Source organism: Globicephala melas, chromosome X (assembly GCF_963455315.2).
Source record: "Globicephala melas chromosome X, mGloMel1.2, whole genome shotgun sequence".
In the NCBI taxonomy this organism is placed as follows: domain Eukaryota; kingdom Metazoa; phylum Chordata; class Mammalia; order Artiodactyla; family Delphinidae; genus Globicephala; species Globicephala melas.
The window spans coordinates 114,036,470-114,059,907 of NC_083335.1; the positions used below are offsets into that span (position 1 = coordinate 114,036,470).

A 23,438-nucleotide genomic window follows, 5' to 3' on the forward strand; every position below is an offset into this window, starting at 1 on the left:
ACTTCCTTAAGACAAAGACTGCTCTGTAAGACTGTAGTTATTTGTAGTTATTATTTTGTCATTTTCACTTCATCTAACACAAGACTCTATACATATATCATCAAAAAAATCACATGCTGGGCTTCCCTGGTGGCGCAGTGGTTGAGAGTCCGCCTGCCGATGCAGGGGACACGGGTTCGTGCCCCGGTCCGGGAAGAACCCACATGCCGCGGAGCGGCTGGGCCCGTGAGCCATGGCCACTGAGCCTGCGCGTCCGGAGCCTGTGCTCCGCAATGGGGGAGGCCACAACAGTGAGAGGCCCACGTTCCGCAAAAAAAAAAAAAAAAAAATCACATGCTGACTACAGGACGGTACTAATTCCTCAAGAGGTATTAGTCTCAGCAAAGGAGCAGCCATACACACTGGGTGACCTTCTGATGGGTATCAAGCACCCAGCCCTGGTTCACTCCCAAGAATCCATTTGAAATGCCCACCAAAAGTCCTTGTTACAGGTTGGTTCCTAGAAATATACTGAAATGTAAAATGTCTGAAAGATCGAAAAATTACCCAACTTTCCTAGTCTTGGGGTAATACATATGAGTTTAGGAGGTTATATGTCAAGTTTAAATATCATGAAGCATAAATATATATTAGAAGTAAGAGAAATAAGAAACCAGGTCACAGAGGACAGAGAAGTTAAAATTTTCCCAAAGTAAAAAATGAAATCTCTCATGGCTTAGAGTAATATTAACCGAGGGAAATAAGTTGCTGCCGCCTTCCTGCCATCACAGATTTATTCATCAAAATATACTGAAATAAAATTGAATAAAATTCTACCGATAAATTACTGATCTTTGAGAATATACAAAAGGTTAAACATGAAGGTTTGCAAAAACACAGTGAAAGACGGTGATTATTTTTTTCATTTTGTAAAATTAAAAGGACAAAAAATGTGTCAGTTTATAGCAACAATGAAGTGGAAGGTACATATATTTTGGATTACAGAACAGACCCAACTTAGGAAGCTGATAACCTCCATCGAAACTGAGAAGTACAGCTTTTTTTCCCACCAAGGGTCACCTTTATTCTTCCTCTTACCTTCAATCAATCTATTAGTTCTAGCGATGCAGTCCTCCTTCAGTTCAAGTTGATACCTGAGAAATAGAAGGATGGAAAATGAGTTCCTGGTCACCTTCCTAGACAGACTGCTATCAGTACCTGAGCTTATCTATGGCACCAGGGCACCGAAGGGCACTGAACAGGACAATGCATGAACTTCAAGGTCACTCAGTACTAAGGCCAGGGATCCGAATCCTGGCTATAAAAGGTCCAGTAAAATCCTGCTGCAATCCTGTAAACTCAAGCACAAAATGAAGGGTCATGTTATTGAGGTTACAGAGGGCACTGTTTCTCAGTTGGTGTCCGCTGACGCAAGAAAGTAAATTTAGTTACTTTTACACTGTACACAACAGACTTTAAATCCCAAAGGATAACAAGCCAGTCGCTTCCAATCCACCTATCCTGCCTCCCCACCCCCAAGCAGGATAAGAACTTTCCCCCTCAGGAACTGAGCACAGTACTGAGAGCCACTGCCAACAGAATTATATACGGATTGGCGATACCGAAAGGCACGTTTTCATGGAATTTTACTATCTCCACCAGCTATTACCAGCTGACTTTCTGGTTCAGAGATGAGAGAAAGGAAAGAAGCACTCCTGTGGTGAATATCCTCCGAAACCCAACAATTGCCAAAGTCATACTGAGGACACCCACGGCCAGACAAAGACATCAATACCTAACAGTTCCCTACTCCATGGCTATGTCAAGCTAACATACACATTTTTATTGATTTATTCCTGGAAGTTTAACAACTACAGATTCTTCAGAGCTTACTGCTGTACTAGAGGAGCGGACGTAAAATATGAGGATAAAATCTATATCATGTCAAAACTGATACACGGAGAAGTGCTATATTTTTTATTAGAATTATTTTAAAGAAAAACCTCAAAAAACCTTTGAAGGTACTACATAATGGACTATCAATGCCAAATTATGGACAAAGCAGTAGAGAGGCCGATGATTAAGAAATACCCAGAGCTGCTGAGCACTGGAGAGAAAAGTTACCATATATGGGCTTAATGGCTCTGCACTAAGATACTATTCACCAGAACACAGCAAAACTCAGACTATTCACCCGAACACAGCAAAACTCAGACTAGAGCAAAGCCATAGTATCAGAGTTGTCCGTATTTTCCTTTTCCTCTATCATTTTTTCCTTTATATAGTTAATTCTAGTTTCTTTCGATTCCGGCTTTGCAGAATCTTGAAGGAATACAGATCGACAAATACTTTAACCAATAAGCAGAATAATTCATAAATTATTAGACATCCCCATCTTAATGGCACTATGAGTGGGGTAGAGGAAAAGATAAAAGTGACGATAATTCCCATTTTATAGCTTTTCAGCAAGTTACAAGGTGCCCTAAGAAATTCAAGCAAATCACAGGCCCTCAATAAATACCAGAGGAGAGACAAGAGTGAACAGAGGATGCTATTCTCTGTACTGTATCTTTTTAAAACCATCTTAACTCAAATACTCATGGGAAAGGCTTGACTGCCAATGAAAACACGTATTTTTTTTAAATACTGGATTTTGCCATAAAATATTAGTCTTATCTAGTTCACTAGTGTTGCTGTGTTTCCATCAACTTAATTCAAACATGATACTTTTTTTAAAGATGCCAAAGAATTACTTTAGAAGTTCATTCTCGAGCTTTTGGTCATAGGCCTCCTCAATACGCTTTATATTCAGCTCCCGCCTCCTAAGCCCGTCAGTCATGCTTCTGTTTTTTTCTTCTTGTAGCTTCTGGGCCCTGAAATTAGCAAAAACAGATAAGGCAAATCAGCAAACTTTAATACTTGAAGAATTTAGGGGAAAAAGATACCATGTGTTTCTAGCTCCACAGACTCAACTGTTCTGTGCCTGTCACGGCTGTGGGGAGTAAATGCGAACGAAGAGCCAGAAGTCTCCCACCTCTTTTATAATGAGCTGACCTAGTGACGATGGATCTGAACTAGCAAATGGAGCTCTACGGTGGCATCTGGCTGGCGGGAGTGGGAAAGTGCCAAAACCAAAGTGGTTTCTCACAGGAGATGGTTCGGACTTAAAAAAAAAAAAAAAAAAGGTCATAAGTGGAAAGTAGCCATAATCAATTCAGGGGTGAAAGAATGATGTTTTTTGTTACAAAGCTACAAACCAAACTTCAGCTAGCGCACTTAAGTGCTTGTTTCTTCTATAATAGTGTTTCTAACTGTAAGATTTAATTGACTAGCCCATAGCTATTAAAGACAGAAGATTCATTCTGGCATTTCACAGGCTACTAATTCAATACGGAAAAGTAAATACTGAAAAGAGAGCAAAAGATCGATGGATCAATCAGAAAGTCCCAACACCGAAGAAAGGAATGATCTTCCTGGTGAGACCTGAAATCAAGCACAAGATCAATTCCAGAGCCAAGGAACTGGGTTCACAGGGACTTAGATCAAGCCATAATGAGAAGTGCTAGGGAACCCAGACTATTCCAAGCAAAGGATAAAAGCTCTGTGTGTTTGCTCCCTCTGCTGGTTAATCTGTCCACAAAGGAGCAGTAAACCAGTACATTTATTTAGCTTATATACTATGCTTAGAAGGGAGAAGGAGGAGGGGAAGCGGAGGTAAATAAGTGATTACATAATCATGAACTATCTCTACCCAAATTGTGTTCCTTCTCTCTCTTATGATCAATTTACCTCTTCGGTGTTGCCAGAAAGAGAGTAAGGTTGGCAGAGAGAAGAAATCAAACAAACCGAGCTTATATAAATGAGAAAACCACATCAATGAAGATGAAGACAAATCCTTTAATGAAAGAAGGCTCCTGGATCTGTGAGTGCCAATTAATGGCACACACCAAATGGGAAAGAAGGCTTACTCCATAAACTATAAAACTGCTGAGCTTGCTATGAATCCCAGGTAAGAAGTGAAGAATGAAACGTTGGTGAGCACTTGGAAAAAGCAACACACACATCACAAGAAATACTTTCACCTAGTACAAGTCAACTCAGAGCCACCGTATTTCCCTTTTTCGCCAGCAGAGCAGGTCAGTGTGGCAGGTCTGACTCTCTGGAATTCAGTTACTACACGCACATGAAACTGAGATTTGAATGGTTGAACATAAATGCGAAACGTATGATCTGTTAAAGCGTTATTCGCTTCTGCGTATCATTTGTCTGGTCTCACTGAAGCCTGACGATGGTGTCTCCTTCTGCTTTCTTCCCAGTGTCTAATATTTCAAAAGTGAAACCCTCGTCCCTGTTTCTCTTAACTTGTGCCTTTTGAAAGTTAGGTGCTATCACCTTTACAACCAAGAACTCTATTTTACAGCTAACATTAGACTATGTAGACATTTTAGTAGTTCTTTTTTGCATTTCATTCATTCTGAATGTCCAAAATGAATACACATTACTTACAATTCAAAAGCTTCAATTCTTTGCTTCAGCTCAGCTTCTCTGTCTCTCAGAAAATCCATATCTTTTAGGAGAAGCTGCCTTTGAGTATATATTTCTTTTGTTTCATCCTGTAGAGGAAAGTATTAATTTTTAGCAAGCAAGCTAAAGAAAACAAAAGAGATTTGAACTAATACCCTGTTTCCTAAATTCCAGAAAGCAAAGTACGGACACTTAGAGGAACAATTTCACTTTCAAGAGGTTCCAATGCGAGGTATATGTTCTGCCTTTTTTTCCACAAAAATTTATTCCCTCCTCCTGTTAAGGAGGGCTGTTAAGCCACATTACCCTATATTCCTAACATCCCTTGTCTTGTTATTTTATTACATAATTAACATCTCTCAGACACTTACAAAATTTCGCTAAGTTCTTCAGCAAGAAAAAATGAAACAAATGCGTATTCAGCAATAAATCTTAAAAGAATCCCCATAGTTCCATCGCTGTCTGAAAGTTTCAATTCAGAGGTCATTCTGGCTCAGTCAGCAAGCTCGCCTGATGTCCTGAATGAATGGCCACACTTCCATGTATGTGTTCCCTCAGCAAGGGTTTCCTGAACACCTGTCACATGTCCAAGGGCACACTGGGAGCTGGATACACAATGATGGACAGATATAGGACAGTCCCCAACCTTTAAAAGACTCACAGTTTAGTCAGGGAGAGAGAGACAAACCAACAGTCACACTACGGTGTGATGATTTCACAACCAAAGTACATCAACACTCGACAGCACGAACAAAGCCCAAAGGACTCCATCAGTGGGGGTCAGGAAAGGCGTCATGAGGACGTGACATTCCGGCTGGATTTTGAAGGACTGGATGCTTTTATCAGGCAGAGAAGGGGAGAGGCATTCCAGGTGGTGGAATAAAGCCACGGTGCTCTTCATAAGGATGGCAACCTTCTCTAGTGCCTTCAGAGAATCAGGTGACTAAACGAGGGTTTGAGTCTGTTAACTGGTTGATCTGATCTAGTCAGTCATCTATCTTTTAATTTTATTGACGTATAGTTGATTTACAATGCTGTGTTAATTTCGCTGTACAGCAAAGTGACTCAGTCATACAAATACATATTCTTTTTCATATTCTTTTCCATTATGCTTTATCACAGGGATAATGAATACAGTTCCCTGTGCTCTAGAGCAGGACCTTGTTGTTTATCCATTCTGTAATAGTTTGCCTCTGCTAATCCCAAACTCCCACTCCATCCCCCCTCCCCCATCCCCCTCGGGGACCACCAATCTATTCTCTATGTCCCTGATTTTGTTTCTGTTTCATAGATAGGTTCATTTGTGTCATATTTTAGATTCCTCATATGAGTGATATCATATGCTATTTGTCTTTCTTTCTGACTTAGTCAATCACCTATCTTGAAGATGACGCTGTTAGTATAAACATAATCCAAGCTTCTCAAACACCTGTGCCTCCAACATTTATTTTATAGCTAAGCAAGCCCAATTCCCAGAACTGCTATATACAACTTGTAGAGGGGGTACAATTACCATTAAATAACTGGGTCTTATTGAGAAGCTCTAAGCAAGGGTGGACGCTGGGAGGAAGCCTGCTACTTTTAACAGAACTTCCTGATAGAAGCTCCTGCTGTCCATAGGAAACAAGGCCTCAGATCCAGCCTGGTCTAAGACATGCCCTTGGCAAAGGAACCTGTTTTTCCCAAAGCAATGGATCCAATCCCTCTCGACACGCCCTCCCGCCACTTGGCAACCTCTCCACCTCCCGTCCAGCCACCTTCCTGGGGGACAAGATCAAATGGCCACATGGATGACCCCGGCAGCCCTGGACGCCTCCACTCCGGGGACCTCACCTCTGCCCCCATGGCAGCACACTGTGCTTTGTTTCCAGACTTGACCTGAAACTTCCACCTGCAACTCTGTCCTCTTGGCCCGTCCTTCTTCCACCCATAGGAATCCTCAGACCTGCTTCTCGATGTCTTCCAGACGGCCCCGTCACCCTCCCTGCTGCCCTATATTAGCCTCCTCTTGGGCTGCCTTCCTCACCCCACCCAACCCCCACGTCTTCCACGGAACGGGCTGCCTTTCCAAAGCCAAAGAAACTCGGTGCTCTCGAGCTCCTCTCCCCAAGCACCTCTATCCTTCTGCCCTCACCAACACTACACATCGTCCTGAGAGCTGCACCAGAGCCATCGCCTGTAAGCACTGGATTTGGTCTACTGCCATTCCAGGCTGCCCACCTCGGCTGGGGCCTCAACATAGCTCAGGCAGCCCCATCTGCTTCCCAGGGCTGCACTTCCTTTACTGCAAGCAGCCATTCCACACCTCTGATCCTCTCCCCCAGGCTGCTACCGAAGCCTCAAATCTGCCGCCTCTCTGGTACGAGTTTCTCCCACTGCCAGCATGGATGGTCCCGTCCCCGGTCCTTTCCCTCCAGCCATCTCAGAGGAAGGGTGTCTGCACATCCTTTCCAAGCCCCATGCTTCTACTTGTGTTATTGACCCCAGTCCCTACTTGGGAAACGGCCCGGAAATAGCCACCCGGTAAATGATTTTAGAATATTACCTCCTGGTGCTTTTGAATTCTCTTAAGGGTCATCTTTTGCTGAGAAATCAGGGCTTCAGATTTTGCTTGACAAGCTCTCTCAAATCCATTCCGCAACTCAGCTAACTCCTTCTCACACTTTCTTTTCTCTTCCGTTTTAATTTTCGCTATTTCAGTATCTTTAAAATACTTCAACTGCCAATTGATGACAAATAATTGTAAATGCCAATAACTATACTAAAGAAACAGTAACATTCTCTCTTCACTGTTAGGTTTAACGTTAATGCTGTCTAGATATATTTAGTTTTAATTCGTCTTTGTTTCATCTCATTCACTGTACTTATAGGGTGCGTTCAAAAGTCATAAAGAAATGACATCATCTGGAAAGAGAAATAACATGCACAACAGTATAGTATCACATTCATTAGTAAAGATTCTAGTTATTTCCCCATATACCTAAGATGAAGACATTAAAAGACAAGCAAAAACATCACCCTCGGTTATAACATGATAAATCTTACCTTTTGACTCATTTCTGCCCGTAGCTGCTGTTCAATTTCTCTCTTATATTCGTTTAACTTGATTTCTAAAGATTCTAACTTTGGATGCTGAGGGTAAGCACCTGCAAACTCGTCGTCAATAAGCTGAAGCTTCTCAGCTATCAAAAAACAACACAGGAAAGGTTAGAGAAACGTGGGCAGGTGAGCAAGAGGCCAGAGCTCTGTTCAAACACAAAGAGTGTACTTAAGGGAAAGTGTAAGGATGTCTGCAATTTACTTGGTAATGCATCAAAAAAGTGAGAGAACTTAATGGATGGACAGGTAAGTGATCAAGCAAGTATAATGCAAATTTCATGGCAGACTTGAGGTATACAAGTGTGTGCTGTAAAACTGTGTCAACTTTTCTGAATGTCTGAGAATCCTCATCATAAAATGTCAGGGGAAAAGAAAAAAAGTACAGTTCAAGTCAGAAAACACGGGCATCTCTTTCTAGTGTCTAAATGCCATGGGAGAGAGCTCTTCATTGGACTTTGGTTAAAGCTGACTCACTTTCAAAACACTGACCTTAAGATGAATCAAAGATCATGTGTTTCAACTCCTCCTCTCCACAGAAGAGGAAACAGACGCCCATACAGTTGAAGTGACGTCCAGAGGGCTAAGCAACTCTATAATGGCGTCAGCGGGGCTAAAGCCAGGTCTATGACTGCCTCGCATTCTGGCACTCTTTCCGGCAGACCTGCAGCCCTCAAACCAACTGTGGATTTGAAACCAACCACGTAGCACACTGCAAACCTGGCCCTCGCATACAATCTCAATCATGTGTAACACCAATACCACCAAAAAGCAGGCATAGGAAGAAAAGGCTGGCAGAAGCAGATTAAAATATTGGCGGTATGTCTCTCGTCGGCAACAATTTCCATCTACTTTTCTGGATTTTCCAAATGCTCTGGACTGTCCAATGCAGGCCGCTAGCCACATTTGGCCATACTGAGTACATGGAATGTGACCAGTTCAAAATGAGATGTACTCTAAGTGTAAAAGACACACCAGATATCAAGGACCGAGTACAAAAAAATAAACGTAAAATACCTCATTAATATTTTTCATATTGATTTCCTATTGGAATAATATCTTAGACATACGAAGTTATATAAAATATATTACCAAAACAAATTTCACCTGTTTCTTCTTACCTTTTCTACTTTGGCTACTAGAAAATTTTTATTACACATGTGGCTCATATTATTGAACAGAACTGCTGTAGAATAAGCATGTTCTATGTTTCTAATGGAATAAAACCTACACCTAAATAAATGAAAGGCACAGTCATACAATATGGTCTTTACAAGTTACGAACTTATGTTTTTACAAGTTAAAGGCACTAGTGCAGTTTAAGAGTAAGGAAGGGCCAAGAAATCGATTAACCATATCCTATTAGCCAGCTGTTTCCCTTCTCTCCTGAGCACACAACTCAAGGGCAGGATGGTATTACAGAAAGCCTGCACAGCAGAAAAGGCTCTGGATCACTGACCAGAAAACTTGGACTCATATCAGTTCTGACCGAGACTCGGCATTGCCAAGTTGCTCTTCCTCTGGTGACTTCAGTTTTCTCAACTTATAAAATGAAGGGATGGCCCACTCACTTCTCTAGTTCTCTGCAATGCAAATAGTCTAAGATCTTCTCACTTTAGTGGCTATAAAGTTAGATGAGACACAGGGAAGAACCTCCCAGTCAAGAGAGGTTCAACCCAACAGACAAGGAAGTGGGCCTTTGGATCCCCACGAGATTTGGAAAGCATAGCCTTGGCGGCCATGAAGGGAGGAGCAGCCCTGGAGAGCAGTTCCTGGTCCCTCCCAGCAGTGATCCCAGAAAAAATGGGCGCCCCTACCGGCAGCAGCCTGCATCCCTCCCAGTCAAGCAACAAATACATAATACGGTACATCAGGTCATCTCCTTCATTCAAAAGAGAAAACGGAAGAAGTGAAACTATGGAAGACCATAATTACCAAGGGAGTCTTTGACGGGAAATGTTGAACTTGTCTGAGTTCCCATACTGCAACTCTCTTTAGCCTGATGATATTCTGCCAATTCTTTCAGAAACTCCATGAGAAAACCTAAACGACACAACGTGTATAGTTTCGTTTTACAACTTTCTTTCATTCAACTGTTGCTCAATCACTGTTTATGCAATCTTGGTTTTATAACATTATCTTTTTTACATCATGTATATTTTAAGAATAATTTCTGAGGAAAGGCGTTTCCAAGCATGATACAGAAACCTACAAGCAATAAGGAGAAATATTCATCAAACGTACAAATTAAGAACTTATATGTGGCGTGAAATAGCAAAGTCAAAAGACAAGTGATACACTGGAAACAGCTATTTGGCATAATACAGAGACAGAGAACTAATCTTCATAAACATCAAAGAGTTTTTAACAAATCAGTAAGAAAACAGAAAAATAGGGCAAGACATGGACAAAGTTCACAGAAAAAATTTTCAATGTTGAATAAACATGAACAAAATTATAAATAAATGCAAATTAACACTACAACAGAAAGATCGTATTTTCCCGATAAACGTATTACCAAAATTTTAATCTTAGCGCTCTAAGTGTCAGCAAGGGAGCGGGGAAGCAGGCGTGCTCTTTCACTTGGGAGGGAAATCTGTCAGTGTTTATGGATATTCAAAATGCAAGTGCCCTTTCACCTAGTCATTCCACCTCTCTGAATTTACACAGCTATACTTTCCCAAAAGGGTGTAGCACTGCACACTGCATGCTTCTAATGGCAAAAACCAAGCGATGAAACAATAAAATCTCCATCAACAGGGGGTTAATTAAATACATTCTAAAAAAGAATTAGTCCAAGTACACGGCTAGAGAAAGATATATTGGTGGATAAAGAAAGCAAATTGCCCAACAGTATCTATAATATGATTCCATGTATGAGTGTATGTTTTGATTACATATAGACTTTGACACCTGTGAACTAACTTCTGGTAGGATAAACAAGACACTCTTCATTCTAGTTATCAGCAAAAAGTGAAATTAGAGAATATGAACAGAAATTCCTACTCTTCTTTAACTTCATACCCTTCTGAATAGTTCAAAATTTGTTTTTCTTTTTGGCCACGCCGTGCAGCTTGTGAGATGTTAGTTCCCAGACCAGGGATCAAACCCAGGGCCCTGGGAGTGGAAGCACAGAGTCCTAACCACTGGACTGCCAGGAAATTCCCTGAAACTTTTTTTTTTTAAGTCATGAGTATAAATTTTAGAAGTTTTCACTTTCTTGGAAGAGATGAATGGACTTCTGCATCAGCCAAGTTAAGGGCTTATTTTTCTTTTCTACTGAAGATACAATATACTGTTTCCTTAAATTGAAGTATAGTTGATTGACAATGTTGTGTTAATTTCTGCTATACAGCAAAGTGATTCAGTTATACATATATACACTTTTTCATATTCTTTTCCATTATGGTTTATCATAGGATACTGAATATAGTGCTGTACAGTAGGGCCTTGTTATTTATCCACTCCATATATAATAGCTCACATCTGCTCACCCCAGCCTCCCACTCCATCCCTCTCCCATCCCCTCTCTCCCTTGGCCACCACAAGTCTGTTCCCTATGTCTGTGAGTCTGTTTCATAGATATGTGGAATCTAAAGTATGACACAAATGAACCTATAAGTGATATCATACAACACACTCTCTTTTACTTCCCCACTGTAGATATAAACTCTGTTCTTTCATATTCATTGCCTTGCAACTCTTCTGTCTCGTCCACCCTCTTCTTCTGACCATTTCCTATCAGCCTGTTCTCACCTCACCCCTTCCTGCTGTCATGCTGAGGGCAGATCTTGGCTCCCTCTATGGACAAAGGTCAACGTTTGACAGAAATCTTCAAGATCCTGCAGGAGGTCATCTTTGGCGGTGTGCTCTTCCACCTCAGCATTTCTAACGCTGGTGCCTTTTCCCAGTTCTGCAGTGCTTTCCGCAGGCCCCTAATTAGTTCCACTTCCCCTCTCTCCCCTCCACACCCTCACCCAAGAAGGATACGTCTAGTCTCCTCCTTTATCCAGTCATTTATTTATATCCGTATAGACTCCTGTTTTATACCTTGGTAATTATAATTCACGTGTAATTCTACAACTCACTGATAAAACCCACTCTTTTATTTTGTTGCTCCAATTGTTCCAGCTTTGGCCTCTGGGAGCACTTTCATCATGGGTTTTTGTCTTAAGCACTTCCTTAGGTTCTAGCACTGTAAGGGGCTCCAAGCTCATCTTGTATAGTCTCTGTTCCACTCCTGCAATCAACCACTGCTCCAAGGAGCCCTGGTTCCTATTATTATGGAATGGTATTAGAAACCGAATCTTAGTACTGCAAACTGGGCTCGAGGTGTGCTCATTACAACTGGGGTGTCACTGCTTCCAGCCCCTCAGCCGAGACAGCAAGGAAATATGAACGTACACTAACCTGTGTACACAAACATATCTATAAATATCTCTATGTATCATCTGTATCTATATTAAGCTAAACATGAGTTCATACTAATGTCTCCAACTAAGCCATTACCGTATGGATCATCCCAGTCTCCTCCCCTTGTTTATCTGTAAAGTCCCGCTCCAGCAGTGAACACCTGGCTCCCGCCATCTTCTATCCACTTACTTAATTGTTCAATTCCAGCATACGTGTATCATGGTTTCAGAACTGTTAACCAGCACTCCCATGAGAAATAACTCTCACCTTGAATACACAGCTTATGTACAGTTGCTTCTGTCTTTTGTCTTAGTCTTCATTCCTTTCCCAAGTTAGATAGCTCAGCATATTTTATCCCCACCCCCTTCAGTGAGGTTACTACAGTTAGATTGTTTTGTCACAGTCCGCATCCCATCCTGACATCACCTGACCTCCTAAATTTGCATACATGAAGGCTTGTTCTTTGTAAAGTTCTACAGGTTTTAGGCAAATGTCTGGTGCCATGTATCATACCATTACAGGTATCGGAAGAATACTTTCACCACCCTAAAAAAAATCCTGTGCTTCACCTCTTCAACCTCCTACCCCTTCCCTCCAAACCCCTAGCAACCACTGATGTGTTTACTATCACTATAGCTTCGCCTTTTCCAGAATGTCACATAAACGGAATCACATAGCACGTAGCCTTTTCAGGCAGGCTTCTTACATTAACAGTACACATTTGCGACTCATTCATCTCTTTGCATGGCTTGGTAGCTCATTCCTCTTTGCTGAATAGTATTTCCCTGTCTGGAAGTACCACAGCTTGTTTATCCGTTCAGCTACCAAATAACATCTTGGTTGTTCCCAATTTCTGACAATTATGAATAAAGTTGCTACAAACATTCACGTGCAGGTGTCTGTGTGGACTTAAGCTGTCAAGTCACTTGGGTACATACCTAAGACAATGACTGTTGGATTGTAGGGTAAGAGTATGTTTAGTTTTGTAAGAAACCACCAAACTGGGCTTCCCTGGTGGCACAGTGGTTAAGAATCTGCCCGCCAATGCAGGGGACATGGGTTCGAGCCCTGGTCTGGGAGGATCCCACATGCCGCGGAGCAACTAAGCCCACGAGCCACAACTACTGAGCCTGTGTGTCGCAACTGCTGAAGCCTGCGCGCCTAGAGTCCGTGCTCCGCAACAAGAGAAGCCACCGCAGTGAGAAGCCCGCGCACCTCAACGAAGAGTGGCCCCCGCTCACTGCAACTAGAGAAAGCCCACGCGCAGCAACGAAGACCCAATGCAGCCAAAAATAAATAAATTTATTTTAAAAAAAAAGAAACCACCAAGCTATCTCCCCAGGTGGCTGTACCATTTTGTATTCCCACCAGCAATGAGTGACAGTTCATATCGCTTCACATCCTTACCAGCATTTAGTGCTGAAGGTGTTCTGGATTTTGGCCATGTTATCTCATTTTTGTTTTAATTTGCATGTCTCTAACAAATAACATGCAGCATCTTTTCATGCTTATTTGCCACCTGTATATCTTCTTTGGAGAGCTATCTGTTCAGATCCTTTGCCCATTTTTTAACTGACTTGTCCCTTTAGTGTTGAGTTTTCAGAGTTCTTTGTGTATTTTTGATGCAAGTCCTTTATTGGATGTCTTTTGCCAATACCCTCTCCCAGTCTGTAATTTGTCTTTTCACTCTTTCATAGAGCAGACGTTTTTAAATTTTAATAAAGTCTAACTGGTCTATTTTTTCTTTCATGTATCATGCTTTTGGTATTATATCTCATCGCCAAACAGCAGGTCACAAAGATTTTCTATGTTTTCTTCCAGAAGTTTTATAGTTTTGTGTTTTACATTTAGATATATGATTCGTTTTCAGTTAATTTTTGTGTAAGGTCTGCGTCCAGGTTCATATCTGTGCATATGAATGTCCAACTGTTCCAGCACCACTTGTTGACAAGACTATATGTCCTCCATTGAATTGCCTGTGTTAAAGGCTAGTTGACTATGTTTGTGTAGACCTATTTCTGGGCTCTCTATTCTTTCCCACTGATCTATCTATATCTATCTATTCTTTTGCCAATCACAGGCAAGGATTTTAACTTCCAGAAAGAAAAGAGCCAGTGCCCAAATCCTCTGGCCAGCTATTTTCTGGGTATCATTATCTTTGAAAGGAAAAATTAGGGGTGGGAAGGATGTGTGAGTGGAATCTAGGGGAAAAGTACTGTAACCATGTAACAGATCAGCACCCTCAAAGTATAGACACAGTAAGGTAAGACCAAAGATCTCTGTCAGGGAATACACAACAGTTAGGTACAAAACATCTTCTTACATGTTTTCTGATGGTCTCAGTCTCTTAATGGGGAGCCACCAGTTTCTAAATCATTTCATTTTAAAAGTAGCTGCTTTACTGTTAGCCAAGAATTCTATCCAAATTATGTCATTAGGATGCATGACATGTCTGCAACTCAGTTTTTCTGAGTTTCAGAAATTTTACTAGGATGCTGGGCAAACCTGGTAAGAAATGTTAGCCAGATGTCTTTCTGAACTAGAAAGATTTAAAGAGTGCTTAAAGGTGAAAAGCTATTTTTAATAGTATAAATACCTATAAATAAATGAATTATTTCTTAATATACCTTCAAGCTCTAAATTCCTTTCTGAAATAGTTACACTACAGACAGCAGCTATTTACTTAGAACTGTGCTGTCCAACGTGACAGCCACTAGTCACGTGTAGCTACTTAAATTAAAATCTCAGTTCCTCAGTCACACTACCCACATTTCAAATGCTCAATAGCCCCATGTGGCTAGCGGCTACCGTATCAGGCAACACACATACAGACATTCCCATCTCAGAGTTACACTAAACAGCACGGCCATAGAATCTACAACCTAGGATCACATAGCATCCTCAACTTCAGTAAGGATGACCTACTTTGCAGGTGATCTAGAATGTCTTGTGATCCAAATATTATACATTGGATGGAAAACAACAAGGTCCTACTATAGAGCACAGGGAACTATATCCAATATCCTGTGATAAACCGTAACGGAAAAGAATATGAAAAAGAATGTACATGTATGTATAACGGAATCACTTAGCTGTACAGCAGAAATTAACAACATTGTAGGTCAACTATACTTCAATAATACAGTAAAATAAAAACAGAATGTCTTTTGATCCAATTTACTTATCCTCTACTTACATTACTCCCAGGAGACCAGGCAGTTAAGTCACAGAATAATGACTGGCAGCAAGTAGGTACTCAAGTGTCTGCCAAATGGCAAGTCCTGAATTAATGTCCCAGCAGGGATGGTAGCAATTCTGGCAACAGACAAAATCAAGGAGCACACTAACACAAAAAGGCCATTACATGATGTTACAGATTTTTTGGAAAAGATCTAAGTAACAAGTAAGCTGGTAACTTGCCTGTAACGTGTATGTTCATACTACCAAGTCCGTCATCAAGTCCAGCCTGTGGCCTGTCACCCACAGCAGTTGTAAAGGAAAAAACCCTCAGCTTCCCTCCTTCTGTGTACGGAAAAAACCACCTCTTCCCTCCCATCTCTCCCCTCCCTGTGAGCCCCTTGACTTTTATACAGAACACTTCACAACACTTACTTCCGACTCTCCTAGTCACCCAGTGTGTGGGGCTTTTCCTCACACCAAGCCATTCTCTGCGACACCGGATGGATGGCCTACACTTGAACTCTATTCTGACACTGTCCACCTGGAGGCAGCATCCGACCCCATGGGTTAAGGGCCTCAGTCCCACACCGACCACCCCCTGCCACCATACCTATACATTCTTCAGGTGCCAGTCACATGCCCACGTTGTCACCTGTGCTTCTGAGCAACTGGCTATACGTAGGAGGTTCCCACAACCTCCTCCTTGGGCTTCATTAACGTACCAGAACAGCTCAAAAAACTCAGGGAAACACTTTCTTACGTTTACCAGTTTATTCAAGGATATGATAAGCGGCTTCCCTGGTGGCGCAGTGGTTGAGAATCCACCTGCCAATGCAGGGGACATGGGTTCAAGCCCTGGTCCAGAAAGATCCCACATGCCGCGGAGCAACTAAGCCCGTGTGCCACAACTACTGAGCCTGTGCTCTAGAGCCCGTGAGCCACAACTACTGAGTCCATGTGCCACAACTACTGAAGCCCGCATGCCTAGAGCCCGTGCTCCGCAATGAGAAGCCACCACAACGAGAAGCCCGTGCACTGCAACAAAGAGTAGCCCCCGCTCACCGCAACTAGAGAAAGCCCACGTGCAGCAGCGAAGACCCAATGCAGCCAAAAATAAATAAATAAAATAAATACACTTATATATAAAAAAAGGGATATGATAAAGGACATAGTTGAACAGCTAAATAGAAGAGACACACAGGGCGAGGTACATGTGGGAAGGAGCCCAGAGCTTCTATGCCGTCTCCAGGTGTGCCAATCTCTTAGCACCTCCATGTGTTCACCAACCTGGAAGCTCTCTGAACCCCATACTTTGGGGATTTATGGAGGCTTCATCACACATTCATGATCGATTATTCACAAAAATGACTGATTATTCATTTTCAGTCCTCCTCCCTTCAATAGAATGGGGAGCAAAGCTGAAAACCTCAAGCTTCTAATCATGGCTTGGTCTTTCCAGTGACCAGCCCTCACCCAGGAGCCATCCAGGGACCCACGTAGTGTTGGCTCATTTGAACACAAGACACTCCTGTCACCCAGGAAATTACAAGGGTTTCAGGAGACCTGTGTCAAGAATGGAGGTCAAAGACCAATACTAGAACAAGATATGCTCCTTGTGTTCTTATCACTTAGGAAATTACAAGGATTTTGGGAGCTGTGTACCAGGAACTGGGGGCAGAGACCAATATATACATTGTCTATTATCTCAGAGTAGTTATGGACTCTTTGAAGGTTATTATCAAGGCCAATATTAATGCAATTTATCAGGCCTATATAAACAACAAAAACAAGCACATTACTGAACAGATATTTCATTCTTTAAGCCAATATTAATACAATACTCTATATATTGTACTTAGGGGCCTATCTAGGATACAAAGATAGTGGCCTAAATGTTATTTGTTTTTGTTTTGCAAATGTTCCAAACAGTGGGTATCTCTACAAAGACCAGCTTTCAGTCCATTCGTAGGGCTCTTGATGCTGTCTCTAGTTTTCTCATTTGAGTAATAGCGATTTTAAAATGTTAAAATTTTGGGGAAAGGATCCACATTTGTAAAACAGATGAATTGTTCTATTTAAAAAGGTATTGTCAGCAAGGAAAAAAGTCAAATGATTCAATTCAAATTCCCTATTCTTCCACCTGAAAATTATTAGTTTCATACTTTTATACAAAACAATACATAACAAAAATGTTCCTATTCTCTACAAAGATGAAGGCTCCTACCTTTATGGTTTTCTTTATCAAATCCTGAAATCTGTTAAAAGAAAATATTTTACCTTTATTCAACTATTCAGGTATTATTAACAAACCAAAGCAGGTTATAAAAACGAAACAATCCTACCAGTGATTTATAGAGACTGGATTCAGGGTTGATTTTAATGAGTTGTAATAGATCCTGCATAGTAAATACCTTAAAAAAAAAAAGTACACAGATTTTAACATCAATGTGTAAGTGATATATTCAGAAACATCCCAATTTAAGACTAAAAATCATGGTTCAGACTAAATAAGATTATAACTATGCTAATAATGTAACACGTAAGCTTTCTTATATTAAGTTACAATAAACGCTGAAGTCAAAAGGATAAAATTTTTCTTTTGATCACGTAATTAACCTCCAAATAATTCACAGCAAAAATGATGTGCCTAACAGAAAAAACAGAAATGGTTAATGTCTTACAGATAAGAAACACTCAAACATCTGAGGCACCAATGAATATATGAGTGCATTCCAGGGTCTTTCAATTGCAATGACATTTTTAAATTACTATTGCTTCAAAATGTAAATAAACTAAGTTTGTACTATCTTTACAACTACAAAATGTTTAAAACTATTTTACATATACATGTGGTCAAAGAGTTTGAGTATTCTTAGTAAACAATACATACTATAGAAATACATGCTGTGTCTACTCTGAGAACATTGATACCATCTACAATTAGTTTTCCATTAAAGAATATTCTGCACAGTATTTTAGCGTATAGAAACCTTTAAGTGTGGGAACTAGATAATCACTGCTATAACAATATAATTGACACATTATTCATTCTAGAAGCAAAATTGTGAAATGTAATTAGAAAGTTAGAAGGATCAACAAAGAATTCCTAATGCTGGTAAAATCTGATTGTTAATGAATAAATACAGCATATTTAAATTTTAAGTTTTTCCAATAATAACACTGCTGTTCTCTTAAAACAGCTGAATACCACACTTCTGGACAATTATGGCCAAGATAAAGAGTAAAAACATAGGCACAACCCCAAGACTCAACCCTAATGTAAACTATGGACTTCAGGTGATAATGATGTGCCAATGTAGGTTCACTGAACGTAAAAATGTAGAGTAAAAAATGTTGGGCTTCCCTGGTGGCGCAGTGGTTGAGAGTCTGCCTGCCGATGCAGGGGACACGGGTTCGTGCCCCAGTCTGGGAAGATCCCACATGCCACTGAGCGGCTGGGCCCGTGAGCCACGGCCGTTGAGCCTGCGCGTCCAGAGCCTGTGCTCTGCAACGGGAGAGGCCACAACAGTGAGAGGCCTGTGTACCGCAAAAAAAAAAAAAAAAAAAAAATGTTGAGAGCAGGGGAGGCCTGCCCATGTGGGATTAGGGAGCAGATGGGCAATCTCCCTTTCTGCACATTTTCGCTGTGAACCGAAACTGCTCTAAAAAATTACGTCTATTAAAAAAAATAGGGAAAGTTTGCTGTATCTGCCTTTAAAATAACCAAGTGTGACTAGTATGTTCAGTGGTTGGTGGAAAGATAGTTACAATAATTAGGAAAGTGGTAAAAGGTGTTCTAATATTTAAGAACTCCACAGGTGTTCAAAAGTTACTTATCCCTCACTTCTCTTATGTCATCACAAAGACGACAAATATCTGAAGAGACTGTAGCATACTGAAGACGGCACACTGTAGATCTAGATTTACTGCCCTGCATTGCCACTTCCAAATCATGTGACCTTGAGCAAATCACCCCACCTCTCCAGACTCTGGATCCTCATCTGTAATACATGTACCACCTGCAGAGTGACCAGCAGTGCCAGCCTCACAACAGACATTCAACACAAATGGCAGTTTTGTGTCCTCAGACTACATGGAGTGTCAGATCACTTCTAGCTCCAAAACATTACAATTTTATAAAGACAAATTAAGATACCAAGGAATTGGTAACAATGTCAGATTTCATACTCCTTGGTCACATTATAACAAACACATGATGTAATTTCAAAGATAAACAAGAAAGGGACCCAGCTAGCCAAGGAGCACTTAGCTATTATCTGAGGGAGAAGCTGTTAACAGAAAATTCAGAGAAAAGCAAAGATGTTACCTTTTCTTTTGCCAAACCACTTTCGGGAAAGAAGACAGAAAGTGAACATTCATAGCCACATCTCTGTAAGTGATCTGCCACTAGAGAGTTGGAAGCTCCTATTAAGAGGGAGCTCCCTTCCACTGAGATGGACAGGGACTGCACTTCGCCACTCAGTACAGGGTGCATCAGTTCGTGAATTAGCTGGTTTCGGAGTTGCGTCTAGATCAAATACAAAATGAAACAAGAGGGGAAAAAAATTTTCAGCAGGATTTTTTCCACTGGCGGGACACAGACTTGTCACATGAATTAGAATCCTTCCTTTAGTTTCCAGAATGGTTCTAAATCCATGGCCACAAGTTAGGAACCTTCCCCTGGACACTCTGTCTTACCCTGTGAGACAAGCAGCCCAGTGGGTTCTAGAAAGAGTAGCTTGCTTTCACCAGCTTCCTAGTGAGCTGGTGGTGAGCCGGAACATGGTGAGACTAACTTCACTTCCCTACGAGCCCAGTTCAGCAACTTTTCACTGGGGTACCAAATACAGGAGAAAACTCTGCTACTTCCTCACCTCTCTGCAAATTGTTGGAGGATACGAAAATAATACTGGGTTAAATATATTCAAGTATATTGATCAAAATAAAATTAGGTTCCCAAAAGGGAAATAGTATACACAAGAGAAAAATCAGTAAACCCAAAAAAGGCTTATTAAGATTCACTTTCACGTGGACTACTTACAATTCTATATGTTATGAAATATAATAATTTTCCCCTATTTTATAAATGAGGAATTTAGGCTCAAGGTGGCTAATTTTCTCAAAGTTACAATACCACTGTTATTATTCATTTTGGTTTTTAAAAAAAATCCCCTAATCAGACTGCTGGATATTTGTTCTAATTTATTTTGCACATAATCTGAAACATACAATTGGGCGGAGCTTAAGAGTACACTGCCTAGATTCATGGGGTTCAGCAGTAAATAACATCTAAGGAATTGTTATTAATAGAATACAAACAAGAAACAAATGAAGTTCTCGTTACATCTCTTTCTTCTATCCTTTAGCTAAAGAAAATATATTAGTTCTATATATAGTTCTATATTAGCAGTACAGAACAGAACTTATATGTGTATCTAAAATCCTATAGTACTGGGCATATACCCAGAGAAAACCATAATTCAAAAAAGACACATGCACCCCAATGTTCACTGCAGCACTATTTACAATAGCCAGGTCATGGAAGCAACCTAAATGCCCATCAACAGATGAAAGGATAAAGAAGATGTGGCACATATATACAATGGAATATTACTCAGTCATAAAAAGGAACGAAACTGGGTCATCTGTAGAGACGTGGATGTATCTAGAGACTGTCATACAGAGTGAAGCAAGTCAGAAAGAGAAAAACAAATATCGTATATTAACGCATATATGTGGAACCTAGAAAAATGATACAGATGAACTGGTTTGCAGGGCAGAAATAGACACAGATGTAGAGAAAAAACATATGGACACCAAGGGGGGAAAGTGGCAGGGGGTGGGGTGGTGGTGGGATGAACTGGGAGATTGGGATTGACATGGATACACTAATATGGATAAAACAGATGACTAATAAGAACCTGCTGTATAAAAAACTAAGATTCAAAAATTCAAAAATAAAAATAAAATAAAATCCTATAGTAAAAAAACACATTTACACTAAACAGAATATATATGCTTCGCCTCATCTGATACAGTTAAGTAACTGAAAAGAGAAAACTAAAGCCTCCTCCACCAGTAAACTTTAGTGGTTTAATTAAATTTGTAACATAGTAATGAAGAAATATACTTAGATTCATCTTAATTAACAAAAGGATTTAGGGTGTCTTGCAAACAAGTATTGAAATGGCTAAGAACTAAATGAGGGATTTAAGCAGGGTAAAAGGAAGAGTAGCAAACAGTGGAATGACATTACAGATGAATTTCCATCTTGACACGCCCAAAAAGCATGCCATCTAGCACTTGCTGGAAGGAATCCAAAAACTGGCCGGGGGCTTTCCAGCAGCCAGTGCCAAGAGGGAAATCTATTCAGAATTAAAGCTTGCAACGTCCCTAAGACAGAAATAAGGACAGAGCCCTCACCCCAAATTGTGCCTATGAAAACCTCTCCCCAAAAAACCATAGGGGAGTTCGGGTTTGAGCATGAGCCACCTGTTTTCCTTGCTTGGCCCTGCAATAAACCTTTCTCTGCTCAAAAAAAAAAGAAAAAGAGAAAGAAAGAAAGAAGGCCAATTATTGTGGGGGAAGGGGAAGTAGGAGAGACAAGACTTAGGGACCCAGAACCCTCAGCACATCTCTCAGCAATTGACAGAGTAGACTCAAAATAAGGAAAAAGAAGATTTTTCATAAACTTCATTTACCAGATACCCATATGACTCTGTACTTAATCATAAATACAAATTCTTTCCAAACACCCAAAGAGAAAGTGAATTAGGCCACTCAAAACTTCAACTGTAAAAATTAGAACTCACTCAGGTCATTAAACTGACAAAGTAAATTAGTTCAGACTGAGAAAGTAAAAATCTCCCCTGCCAAAATCCCCCCTGCCATTGATCACGCTAGAATAACAAACGGAATGGCCAGCTGCAAACAAGAAACAGTATTTCTCCTTAGGATAGGCTGCAGCTGTAAAATGAACAAGGCTAGCAATAATCCTGATACCAAAGCCTAACAAGAATAGCTCCAAATGGATAATGATAGGTCATTATCAACTGGACTATAGACATGAAGTAAAACCCTACCAAACCAAACCCAAAGGACAGTAAGAGAACAAACACCATGCCCAGAGGCAAGAACCATTCCGCCTAAGAAAGTGGACTAATGCGTGATGTACAATTAATTTCAGGTGGGTTAAGGAATTAACTGTAAAAAAAAAAAAAAAAACAGCCTTTTTAAAAACTTAAAAAAAGTGAATATTCATTGCCAGTGGAAAATGACTGAGAATAATCAGCACAAAAAAAGTAAACAATAGACCTGACCACATAAAAATGTAACTTCAGTATTTTTAGAGCCAAATTAAAATTGAAGACAGATAGTATTGTCACAAAAATAGAAAAAAAGATTAAGTTTCCATTAAAAGGACTTGTATCAATAAGAAAACACTAGCACCCTAGGGGAAAAAAACGGACAAGGGGAACATGAAGCACCAATCCATGGAAAGCATACAAATGGCCAGAAAATATATGCAACCTCACTGATAAAAGAAAGGATGTTAAAATAGAGTTTCTCAGTCTTAGATTGGTTTAAAACACGTCACGATCATACTACTGGAGAGAGACGTGCATTCTCAAACTGCTGGTGGAATATAAACTGAAGTTGACCCTCGAACCACCGGGGGTTAGGAGCTCCCTCCATATCGCCAGTTTTGCATCAGCAGATTCAACCAACCACAGACAGTGTAGTATTATACTAGGTATTTATTGAAAAAAGTCCACAAATAAGTGGACCTGAGCAGTTCAAACCCGTGTTGTTCAAGGGTCAGTTGTATTACAACCTTTCTAAAACAAGACGTGTACACCAAGAACCTTACAAATGTTCACGCCCTTTGATTCATTAATACCACTTCATCTATCCTAGGCAAAAAGTGAGAGATGCAATTGAAGGAATGTGTAAACCTGGGTATAACCTAAATGTTCAATAACAGGGGAATGCTGCATAAATTACCCATATGTCCAAAGATCCAAAGATGAGCCTGGTGCCAATGAAAATGAGGATTTCAAGACACATTTAAGGACACAGGAAAATGCTCACCATATAATACTAAAGAGGATACACAAATACACACAACATTATGCCAATTAGTACTTGTATTAGAGATGACTTCTCTTGTATGCTTTTCTATATTTCAGATGAGTCTGAAGTATTTTTCGGATGAGTCTGAAGTATTTTTAAGTTACAAAAACAAT

General features: G+C 40.4%; 1 protein-coding gene across 4 annotated transcripts in view; it reads right to left on the reverse strand.

Annotated features, from left to right (window-relative positions):
* Window positions 1-23,438, reverse strand: part of OFD1 (OFD1 centriole and centriolar satellite protein) — a 63,611-nt gene that overhangs the window by 39,026 nt on the left and 1,147 nt on the right. For all 4 annotated transcript variants that reach the window (XM_030848140.2, XM_030848138.3, XM_030848139.3 and 1 more), the window contains 9 exons: window positions 19,520-19,720; window positions 17,535-17,603; window positions 17,417-17,447; window positions 9,535-9,642; window positions 7,549-7,685; window positions 7,049-7,222; window positions 4,486-4,592; window positions 2,733-2,852; window positions 1,078-1,133 (listed from right to left, as the gene is read on the reverse strand). In XM_030848140.2, coding sequence (XP_030704000.1) covers window positions 1,078-1,133; window positions 2,733-2,852; window positions 4,486-4,592; window positions 7,049-7,222; window positions 7,549-7,685; window positions 9,535-9,642; window positions 17,417-17,447; window positions 17,535-17,603; window positions 19,520-19,720 — 1,003 coding nt within the window. The remainder of the gene's footprint in view (window positions 1-1,077; window positions 1,134-2,732; window positions 2,853-4,485; window positions 4,593-7,048; window positions 7,223-7,548; window positions 7,686-9,534; window positions 9,643-17,416; window positions 17,448-17,534; window positions 17,604-19,519; window positions 19,721-23,438) is intronic.